Consider the following 12,362-nt stretch of genomic DNA (forward strand, 5'->3'; position numbering starts at 1 on the left):
ATTTTCTAACTAAGATGAGGTTAAAATGCCTTTTCTCAAGTAAGTGAGATATCAAGCCTTTATCTGACATTCTATACAGACACCAAATCCATCTTCTACGATACATTATAGCGATGAACCTAATAGTGCCAATCTTATTTTACGAGCTTTCTCCTCCTCCAAAGTCTCGTTAAGGAGAAGGGGAGGATCTACAGAAGACAAGTCAATAATCACATGTCCAATGTACATATATTTCTTGGCTGCTCAAATTTTTCTTTATTGTTGCAAGCTGTATGGTTTGTGAGCTCTTCCATATTTGCTCTAAAACCTTATCATGCTTCTTAAGTAAACGATTTTGTCAATATCTCAGCGCCACTCATATATATATGACTCACAGTGTGTTTCACTGACATTGTATACCATCAAAAAACCTAGGATACACACGTTGTATTAAAAATGACAATATTTATTGGTCACGAATCCTGATCATCTGAAGAATGAATATTCAGAGTGACACCTTATTCTGTTCCCCTGGCAAGATATATCCATGGGACTAGTAAGCTAGCTTGTAGGAATTCAGTATCTGGTTAAAAGCTGAAAACTCAACTGCAAGCAAGCACAGCAGCACATGTGTACACACAGACTCTGATCAACACAGAAGCAGGAATCAATGATTCCTATAGCCTAAAGCTTTACCAATACCAAATCGGGAGTAAATCTACAGAAACATTTACCAACCTGAATGGCTCCCACCACTTGACACGGCTCTCCGTCTCTCTTTAGAATGTTCCATCTGTACAACTTTCTAACAAAACTGCATTTCCTCAATGCATTTTCAACACTTCTAAATGTCAATAGTGTTTAACTCAAAACATGTTTGTATTCATTAGCCATTACCAGGTCAATTATCCCAACAACAAGACTGTGTCACACAAAACCAAAGTGGTGTTGTTTTTCTCAGGAAGGAAGACAGAGTAGGCTCAACAGTTTGGTTGATGAATAACTGAAATATCGGTTGGTCGAATGTGTTCAATAATCGTCTCGCACTGCTCCTCACTTGCAGTGTATTGGTTGTGGTGGTCCCCACAAAATCTACAGTCAGCACTAGCCAACCATACGCCACGATTCTAAATCTACCAGCAATGTAGAAATTCAGAATACTTAACTATACTGTACAGTATCATTATCACCAGAAAAGGATTGTTACTTCGGAGATCTAATCCCAGCTTTAAAACATCTCCTTCGAGGATTTCCGTGACACAGACTCTGATAACAGGCTTCCAAATGACTGACCGATCCTCAGCCACATAAGCTTGTTCCTCTCAACCTCCCCTCATTTGGTAGTGGAGAATTTTGACCTTCTCAGTACAATGTATGTAAGAACTATAATTACAATCAGGATGCTGTGCCAAGTTTTCTTTGCAGCCAACATGTCATTATGCATTAACATAATTCACCAATAGGAATAATCATGGACTGGTTGCATTGTTTGTTTTATTTATTTGACAAAAGTGATAATACTTTAATATTATAATGTTCATTAAAAATAATTAATGTTTACTGCAAAAGAAAACTAATCGACTAAAAGATGATATGCAAAAGCCAAATTCCATATTTTAAGTGTTTCTTTCAAATTTCATGCAAGAAAAATTTCAACCAACTTCAGACTATCAGAAATAGATGTACCGTATGTTATTACAATCACGAAAAGAATCAATGACAATGGTCCCTGTACGTATTACCAGACCAGTTAACACATTTGACAAGTTTCATTCAAAGTGGACAACATTTGACCTGTATTATCAAATTCCAAGTATTACCAGGTTTTTTATTTTCATTCAAAACTCAGTATGTTTTTGTTTTGTACATACGGTATACATAATGAACGATTATTCCTCTGACTAAGTCTCATCAAATCTATTTTATCACAGCGGATACACATTTCCAGCCAATCAGAGACTGTGCCTGTTGCGGGCATCTTTGATGCTTGATTTGCAAAAAGGGAAAAACAGAAGACTCCATTCTGTTTGTTACTGATGATGCAAGTTAATTGTAATCCTTTTATTCTGAGCGTGTCCACTTAGCATCCATATGCATTAATTCATATCCAGTGGACATTACACAAAACTGCAATCGTATTGCATTTCGACATGCAAAGATTTTGGATGCATTTGTTCAAGAAATATGTACTTGTTTTAAAGTAGGGCATATATTTTAGGAAGTAAAGTCTACTATGCTGATGTCTCATAATTGAATGTTGTCCCGTGTGTATATGTAATATGCAGCTATTATTGTATTGTTTTAAATTTATACACCTCATACAGTTCATTGACCTTCAAGTTTAAAGAGCACCCAGCATTAGATTTATATACAAAAGTTTTCACCACTGGGTTAATTAACAAATTTTTTTTTTAATTGGATGGTCATTAATATTGTACGTATACATGTATGCATATGTGTAATGTGACTGCAGCAATATATCTGGTAGCGTTAGGCTAGATAAAGATATCAAGATCAGGGTTTGCATTTAAGCAGTCACCATATCCTTTAAATTTTAAGCATTGAAATTGAAAAGGACACCACTTTTTTTAAAAGCTCATATGAAATTACATTTATAAGGGGACCCATTTTATCCGAGAAGGACCCCATTTATGGAACACCCAGCACAAACCCCGAGTTAAATATCTGAGACTTAATTAAAATTAAAATCTGTCACGTTGCTGCTGTTATATTATTTTGAGCACATTACAGTACAATCAGATCATATTTTCAGGATATTGTTGTCAATCATGAATGATATCATGTGTTTGACTGTATGTTGCATTGAATATTTTTTTAATGCACACACTGCTAGCTAGAGGATGTAATAACAATACATCAGACTATCAATATACAGTATTCTCCATCAATTGATGACAAATTCAACAAGTTGATAACAATAGCCAATAGTAGATCAAGCTATCGATAAAGTTTTAATAAGTTAACAAGATATTTTTCTATAGTTTGGACTAAAATGATGTACTCACAGAGGGTAATACAGTAACAGACTAACAGTCACATTAAATTCTTCAACAATGATTTATTAAAATCCAAAATAGGTTTTTAGAACTAGAAATATGTCTGTTAGACATTAAGTGCTCGCTAAATACTTCCTAACCTTAATTTACGCTATGAAATCATCCTCTGCAACATGTGTACAAAGCACTTTCGCTCATTATCCTTGGGACTATTGCAAGGAGATGGTTTACGCCCTTGGTGCATTGTAATAAATTTTTTCCTTCACTTCATCAGAACTCTTAATGTGAAATTACTTTGAAGTTCTTTGTTTCATAAAAGTATGTTTATTATCATATTGATATTGATACGATAAACTTGTTTTGTTGTTCAAAATAGTCTTCCGCTAGAACACCATCCAGTCTCTGTGCACGTGTGTATGGTGACATACCTGTGTCATGCTTGAACGCCTTTCTGGAGGTTCATTAGATATATATAGATCTACTAGAGCTCAGGCACTCAGACGATTATCCCCTGCACACCACAGTTGGTATAAAAACACACTCAAGACTGATTATCCCCCGTGCACCACAGTTGGTATAAAAACCCAAATACATCAAGGTCAAAGTAACAATTATTCAAGTATAACTTAAAAAGTTTTTGAGTATTGTAAGACTGAAAAAAATATATAGAGGGCATAAAAAGAAACTGTACTTTGGTATTTTTGAGTTTCCAAAGTAACTAGGGCTGTGGATTGTCAAACATGTGGCGATCCGATCCACGATTCAGGGTTGACGATTCACAGATCGGACCACAAATCACCAGTTAGATACAAGCAAAAGATTCAATTGAAGTAAAAACTATTTTTATTGATAAATCAATAATGGTCTTATATATTGATAAATGTTTGATTGATAATAAAACCAATTTTAGCAGTTTTACATTCCTTATCATTAAGCAATAAGAGTTACAGCTTAAGTACAGCAGGATTCAGTCACTGTAACTGTAAAAAAATCAAATCATTTGAATTTCTAAATGACGTCATCTCAAAAATACTACTGCACATCAATTACGGCATGAATCAAAGTCAAACCATCTATGAACTGGTACACTGTATATAAATTATCATGGTAAGGCATAAATCACCATATCAAAACATTTCATTGTTACTTTTGTTGGTCAAATACAGAAAAATATTGAAAATAAGAAAAAAATATTTAAAATCTATAAGAGTAGTTACAATTTAATTTAGTTCTAGGCCTATAGTTTTTATTTTTAATCAGGTGATTTATGATTTTGACTCATCTTTCGTTTTTGACATGGGGTTCACATCTACAGTAATCAGTTGCCTAATATAATATACAGTGTATTCATATTTTTACATATTTCCGACCCGTAATGAAAACGAAATCAATAATAATCTGTTACATCTCTAGAAGTCAATAATTATGTTTTATCATTATTATTTTATGAAGAATTCACAACATTGCATCGAAGTGTGGGTACGAAAATATCATGTTGCTAGCTTTACTTCACTCAGCTCTTGTGACTTCCGGTCTACTTCAAAGTGGAATCATCGATGATATTCAGACTTTAGTGTACATTCCTTCACATTTTTGAGCTATGACAGCATAAAAGAAGGTATAATTTTTTGCTTTTGAATGATCGATATCCACAAATATCAGGAGTAACGAATATTCGTATCCGATCTTTCTCAATGATTCGTGAATACTCGAGTACTCTGATACTCGTTACAGCACTAATAGTAACAGAAAAACTTCCAAAAATTGAAGGTTCGAAACAGCAATAGGTACAACTAGGGCACTTATCTGATATATACCGAAAGTTTCAAGGAGCTGCGTTGAACGGTTTTTGTGTTATAGCGCTAGCCCAGAAAAGAATCTCGGACGGCCAGACAGACAGAGGAACCGAATTAAATAGTGCCCGCAAACGCGCTTCGCGGGGGATAAAAATGTAAGATGCAGCAAAAGGCAAATGTAGGTCACTAGCCTGATATAAACAGACAAGGAAACATTCAAGGAGCTAAATTGAATGATTTTAAAGTTATAACCTGGGAGATAGAAGTACTGATCCACATACACAGATGAACAGATCTAGAGATGAGCAAAATTGAATGGTTTGAAAGTTATAGACCAGAAAAGCATCTCCGAAGGACGGATATATACAGAGACCAACACAACACAAAAAAAATCACAAACCCCCAAATTGCAAAAACATGTTTCACAAGGGATAACAATAGTAACAACAATATATTAAGAAATATTAAACAGTTATAGATATATTAATATATATTGGTACCAGAAAGTATGAAACTTATAGATCTTTAATTGATTCTGTCATAATATCCTGTGCCTATTATATTTACTGCTTATATTATTCATTATTACATCATGACAAAACATTACACAATCTATAATCAATATAAACTTTGGTGTTTATTAGCCATATGTCATATAAAACATTCAGAAGATCATGAGTACCGGTATATCTATAGCTATACTATGCTATAACTTACTCAGGGTACGTGTGTGAGGAACCTAATGCGGTATGTGGTATCTGTTCTATCATTTAATACAATTCAATAGGGCAGAATCTTGTGGGTTTCTATAATATTAATAATTATTATACCTCAAGTGAGAATCCTGTATTCTGATTGGTCAAGAGATATTTGGTATTTTACACTATCACACGGCAGGTAACATTATAACAATAGGAAACAATAGACACGTTTGTGGCAACCCCCTAGCGACGGGTGATAGTGCATTTTTGACGTACAGTGCAAAATATTAACTGCCCGAAAAAGATGCGCACTCGTTTCTTTTTTATGCGCCATCTTTGTTTTTTGAAGCAACGCTTTTTGAAGCAACGCTTCAAAATTTATCTGGAGCTATTTAGTAACAGTTTTGCCAAATTAGATCTGTTCATCAATAAAAAAATTCATGTTAAGGACGGAGCTTTCCGTTCACGCCGTTTCACTTACTGTCAAAGCGCTATATGTTGGTTTTTATGAACCCGTCGGTGATTAGGTAAACGGAAGACATGCGATTTCAAGCGTCTTCATAACGTTGCTAATGTTGTAAACAGACGACAGGATGAAACCAAAATTCATTGAGCTTTACAAAAACATTAAGATTTTAACAAACGCAGGAGACAAGACAACAAGAATTTTTCACTAAATGCTTATTGTAAGTATTCTTTTGTATAATGCAACGATAGTTAGTGCTACTGAGTAGAAGCTGATATGTTATTCTACTGCTGACGGTGACTGTTCGACTTTTGCTACATTCAGTAAAATGTTTCAATAGATTGCAAATACGGTTATTATACCTGAAAACTAGTTTTGTTTCTAGACTTTTGGTATAATAAAATAAATACTACCTGTATTAGAGGGTGACAGTGCCTAGTATCACCCTCTAATGCAGGTAGTATTTATATATTGTTAAATAATTTAGATTATAACTCATCGGAAATTTAAACCACATTTTTGTTTATCTGCAACTTTATCTTGTGATAAAATTATGTATAAGTGCTTTTCAAGATAAGAATTCAATAATAATATATATGTCAATTTTCGATGGCGTATACAATACTATAAACACTAGGAATTAAGGATGCAAATATATCACTTGATTAAAAGATAAGACAGCTTTGCTTTATTTATAAATACAAAAAGACTATTTCTGTGTCAAATGATTAAGTGTATGAGCTGCAACGTTAACTGACTGCATCATTTCATATACCTTGAAGCTGTTCACCAATTTGAGAGATATATATATATATATGTCAATTACTCAATAACAATCCATTGAATATTAATAGAACTCATTCCAGGATATCGATGAATCTTGTAGATTTAAAAGGACTGATCAGCTTCACAATATTAATGTACCTCTATGACTTTAAGAGGAAACAGTTCCATTGTGAATCTGTTTTGCACATATCATTATCTTTATCATTCATCTAAAGTTTTGTACTGTTAATCTGTGTGGATATTTTTAGAACTTGATTTTTAAACTATTTTTTTTAAAACATGTATAATGAATTGATTTTTACTGCAGGAAGATATAGAATGTTGATTTTACTCCAAATTTATAGCAGCTTTACTGCTTAATAAATTACATTGTACAAATTGTGTGTACTGTAATATACATGTAGTACATTTGTGTTCGGTCTCACTACATGTACATGCAAGTGTATATGAGGGAAAGGATTATTGACAGATTACAGTTATAATCATCATATTATTGATTTCTAGTTCATTAGTGACAAGAACATCAATAAATTAAAAGCACACTGTCTTTTCACTTTTTGTATCAAATTGATCAATGTGATTCTATTTATACCAGAGATAGCATTTTGCATTACATGAAAATTTATAATAAAGCAATGTTAGAGTGATGGTTGTTATATGTATAGTAACATAAAAATTTTGTGTGTTCTTTAAATTCTCAATCTCTGTGGTTTGGATTTAAGAAATTATTGTACCAGGTACTAGTATAGGTTGGATATGAATAATAATAATAATCAAATATCATATTTCAGGTGTCACATACATTCTACAACATATATTTACATAATCATAACCATAAATATATAAGTAAAACATGTCCAGCCATACTTGGCTACTACACTAGTAGCACAGATCTAGAGCTATAAACAACATCAACTTGTATGTAAAATGGAGGCGAATTACAAGTGCCAGACCTCGAGTGATTAGCATCCATGGATGATCCCCTACCAACAAGTTTGCACACAGGCGCCATTATTCTATTCATGGTAGTCCGATTTTTGGAATCCCCCCCCCCCCCCCCCGGATATTGGATATCTCCCAACCCGACGGCTTGGAGAAGTGTGAGAGTGGTTGGCGAGAGCCCTTCCTAATTGGATATCTCCCATGCATCCTAACGGGATGGGAGGAGTAAGAGAGTGGTAGGGGAGAGCCCTAATTGGATTTCTCCAATCGCGACGGCCTGGGAGTCCTGAGTGAGAGAGTGGTTGGGGAGAACCCTTCCTAATTGGATATCTCCCATCACGATGGGCTGGGAGGAATAAGAGAGTGGTTGGGGAGAACCCTTCCTTAATTGGATATCTCCCATCCCGACAGGCTGGGAGGAGTGAGAGAGTGGTTGGGGAAAACCCTTCTTAATTGGATATCTCCCATCCCGACAGGCTGGGAGGAGTGAGAGAGTGGTTGGGGAAAACCCTTCTTAATTGGATATCTCCCATCCCAACGGGCTGGGAGGAGTAAGAGAGTGGTTGGGGGAGCCCTTCCTAAATGGATATCTCCCAACATAGGCAACACATTTAATTTTCGTATCTTTGTCTTGATCATGAGATATCAAAGCAATTCACATCTGTGAGTGTGACCATCATGTGCACCATTTCTGATGTCTCCCTTACTCAGGCATAAATAAAGACCAAAACTACAAAAAACTGTAAATTTGCAATAATTTTGGCTTTTTTGCACTTTTTTTATTTTTTCAATTTAAATTTGTTTAAACGCCTTTGGGTCAAATACAGTATACCAAGGTGTTCAGATGCTAATGTTCTCTTTCAAAGAAATGGTGACGGTCACAGTAAAAGTAAGATGATTGTAGATTAGTTCCAGTGACCATGATGGTAGCATATATCATATAATGACAAAATATATAATATGTCATATATTGATGTCACAATCACCGAAAGATGGAACTAATTCTAATTGTTGAGTATAATTCTCAGCCAATGTCATTGTATATAATGTCAATGCGCACATATCAACTTAACATAAATAACAGAAAGCATATAAATATATATATCATGCATGTAAATAAGTCATATATATGTATACGTATAAGTAGTTTTATATATTAGACTTGCCATATGATCAGTCACTAGGAGGAGAAAATCCAATAGACTAGTTCCAGATCTAGTACACTAGTTTTTAACTGGGGGGGGGGGTGGGGGTGGGCGTGTGCATAGTGTACAAGATCCTTACCCAAGTTTTTAAACTAGAGGGAGATAATCTAGTAATAAAATTCAGTCCTACTTTCCAGTGATTGTTATGTCAGTGTTTGATGTGATTTATGTGTGTCACATCATAATCACCAGAAACTGAGACTATAATCAATGGTAAATTACACTTTATCCAAGTTGTTTTGGGATCCCTAAACCAATGTATTGATAACACATGCATAGTTTTTTTTACATGGTAATTAATACTAGCCTACCAGGCTGGTACATATATAAGGTTTGACACCAAGTTCTAAATAAAGCATGCATGCATGCACACATCGCGCATCTAGTGTATATAATTTGCAAAACAAAATTAAATTCAATAAATTGCATAGCTCGGCCATGCAAACTACACAGTAGTAGTACTGCATGCTGCAAGGTTTAGAATAACAAGGCTGTATTAAATCAATATGATGCCGAACGGGCACTAATTATTAATATGATATAACATAAGTATGATATAACATAACATATGGTGTAAGAAATATTTTACTTTTCTTGTCAGAAAAACATTTTTTTTTTAAAACATGTATAATGAATTTTCATGTATAATGTCAATTTAAAATCTTACATTTGTAAATTGTAAATGAAAAAGTTTACTTTATATTTCTAGGTTTTGCTGTATTCACAAGAAAGACGTTTATCCATAATATGGGACTGGTAAATCAAGGATCAAACCTCTAATGTAATGATCCAGGTTCGATATGTTTGTATAGTATTAGCCTACAACTCTCTCGAGAGGGATGTTACACGTATATACCAATGGAAATTATATAATAGTCCGTATTTCTGGAGTGGGGAAAAGCAAAATTTGCAAGCACTTCACTGCATGTTTTTACATCTATTTACACTATATTAGGCCTATATTACTTATTGTAGCACTGATGGTATTCAGAAATTAATTAACTGGCTGTCATGAAGGCCCATATGATATGTATTTTGGGACTAATTTGTGTACATATGTAACTTATATAAGACTCACTTGTATATTGTGTTATACACATATTACACTATAACGTGAGTGTAATCATTAGCATTTATAACTTGCTTTGGCAGCAGCATACCAACAAAATCGTTGCTTGTAGTTGTACATTCCTGCAGTGAAAGCATCTGCAGCTCGGCCAACAAAATCTTATTTCGATATTTTGAGTGCAAAACTGTATTTGTCGACTCTAGGATACATTATTTACATCCTAGAGAAAGTAATTGAGACCTCTAGATCACGATCTTATTAAAGCTTATATTGTTGTCGGGTCAAAACACTGTGTATGGGCTGTACAATCTTAGCATACCACTTGGCTACAAATCAACATTGGTTACACGAAATTTACCCATAGGCTCGTCATCATCGTCGTCGTCTTCATCCATAGGCTCTCCTGGGGGAGGACTTGCAGGACCGGCGAAGCGTACTCCACGTCCTCCAGAACCATCTTCATCATCCTTTCCTATATTTTTCTGACTGTTTAATTTCACAAAATAATCTGCTGCAAATTGAACAAGATCCGGGGGTCGTTCTTTTAGTACAGAAACAGTAAAATCTTGTAGAAGATCCGTCAATCCTGGTGGTATTTCGAAGTTCATGATGACAATATACAGCTGAACACCTAAAATAATATGTTCTCGAAGACAGCGTTCACATTCACCGTTTGCTAGCTAACACACGCATACATGTGTGTTGTATGTGTATTCCGTATAATAACACCATTCGCTGAGACTCGGGTAACTAGCCCTGGTGACGTCACATGTTTCATGTAGGTGAACACAGAAAATATATTCCTCCGTCTTGGTGTTATCTTAAAAATAACGATTCAACGTGTTTTTCCTGGTATGATTTAAAGTCAATGTCTGGAGTTAATATATTAGCTTATAGATATTCCAATTTAGCGACTACATTAGAAATAGATAAAACATTTGACTAATCTACGAGGGACTATATTCTGTCGCGTGATGGTAGTCACTCTTCCGACGATGGCGGGAGAGTTGACAGGTACCGTAGTTTTCCTAGTAATTTTATCTGGTGCACGTACATGTACCAACAAAACATGGCGCACTGGACCTAGTTGTCTCTTATCCGAATATTACCCATATGTCAGATTATTTACCACTTTGGCTTCGATTTTAATCTGAATTAAAAGTCAAATAAAAACTTTGGATGGTTACTTTAAATTTTACTTCAGTACAGTGCTCAAAGCAAGGATTTAAAGGAACCGGTTGCCACTACACGTGCCTTATATGGAGTATTGTCATTTCAGCGATCTTTAAATTGAATTTAAAAGAATCTTCATAGAACTTCAAAAAAGAGGGAAATAGCAAAAGGTCCTTATTTTTCACCTTTCCATAACAAAAAATAAGAATTTCCTAAAACATTCATGATTGATCACATTTGTAAGAAAATGTAGATAGATCGATTGTCTAAGATGAGGTAACAAACCAAACAAATGCAAGTTTTCCTTCGTAATCTGTTAAAAGTGAAGATTCATTTCGATGTTTGTTATATCTTTGTACATTGTAACACGCGGTAATTAGGACGACGGCGGGAAATTCACATTTTAATTTTACTTTATTTAAATTGTACAGTCGGTAATGATAAGTGTAGTAGTTTAGCTAATAGTTTTTGTGACTCTACAAAATTATCAATCATGTTTTACAAATAAAGCCGCTTCGGAAAATAAGTAAGTGGCCGTTAAGCTTATAAAACCTGTATCTACATGTAACATCCCCCAATCGCGCTATTAGTAATATAAGTCCATCTATAAAAAATCATACAAGATAAAACTAGTGTTACAGACATATATAATGTTACATTATATATGCCTGTGACACTGTTCCATAAATAGTCCTATAGAAAAATAACTTGTGAATTATCAGTAACATCTTATTATATTTTGAAGTTGTCACATTAACTAATTCGTCGTCACATTTACCTACGAATCTGGTAGATTTTTCAAGCGTCTTATTTTATAACATATAAAAATATCTGTTTTACCGATATTTAATCTAGACCCTTGAACTATGGCGTGCCGAACGTTGCAAAATTCAATAAGTAAAATAAAATGTGTAAAGAAAATAACCGTTTTGTAATATATCGTTATATGTGTTCAATATGCTTAATTTGTGTGTAAAAACAATGAATGTTTGTGTAATTTTATGTGTAAAAATAACATTTTTGTTCAATAATTTCTTTGTGTGTGTGAAAAATATATTTGTGTGTAAAAATATATATTTATGTGTGATTTTCACACACAAACATAAAACAACATCACACACAAATATATTTTTACACACAAGCCATTTTTTCACACACAAATATAAAAAAAAAATACACACAAATATTTTTTCACACACACAAATTAAAAATAATGAACACAAATAAC

General features: G+C 34.0%; 1 protein-coding gene across 6 annotated transcripts in view; it reads right to left on the bottom strand.

Moving 5' to 3' along the window:
* LOC138336910 (cAMP-dependent protein kinase type II regulatory subunit-like) overlaps positions 1-12,362 on the bottom strand; it is a 46,110-nt gene that overhangs the window by 31,692 nt on the left and 2,056 nt on the right. For 3 of the 6 annotated variants that reach the window (XM_069286529.1, XM_069286528.1, XM_069286527.1), the window contains exon 1: positions 10,320-10,735. The exons of 1 other annotated variant lie outside the window; for it this stretch is intronic. In XM_069286529.1, the coding sequence (XP_069142630.1) occupies positions 10,320-10,569 (250 nt within the window). In that variant the 5' untranslated portion in view covers positions 10,570-10,735. Of the gene's footprint in view, positions 1-10,319; positions 10,736-12,362 lie in introns of those variants that run through there. 2 more of the 6 variants (XR_011210486.1, XM_069286526.1) reach the window with 1 other exon arrangement.

This window comes from Argopecten irradians, chromosome 12 (assembly GCF_041381155.1).
Source record: "Argopecten irradians isolate NY chromosome 12, Ai_NY, whole genome shotgun sequence".
NCBI classification, from domain to species: domain Eukaryota; kingdom Metazoa; phylum Mollusca; class Bivalvia; order Pectinida; family Pectinidae; genus Argopecten; species Argopecten irradians.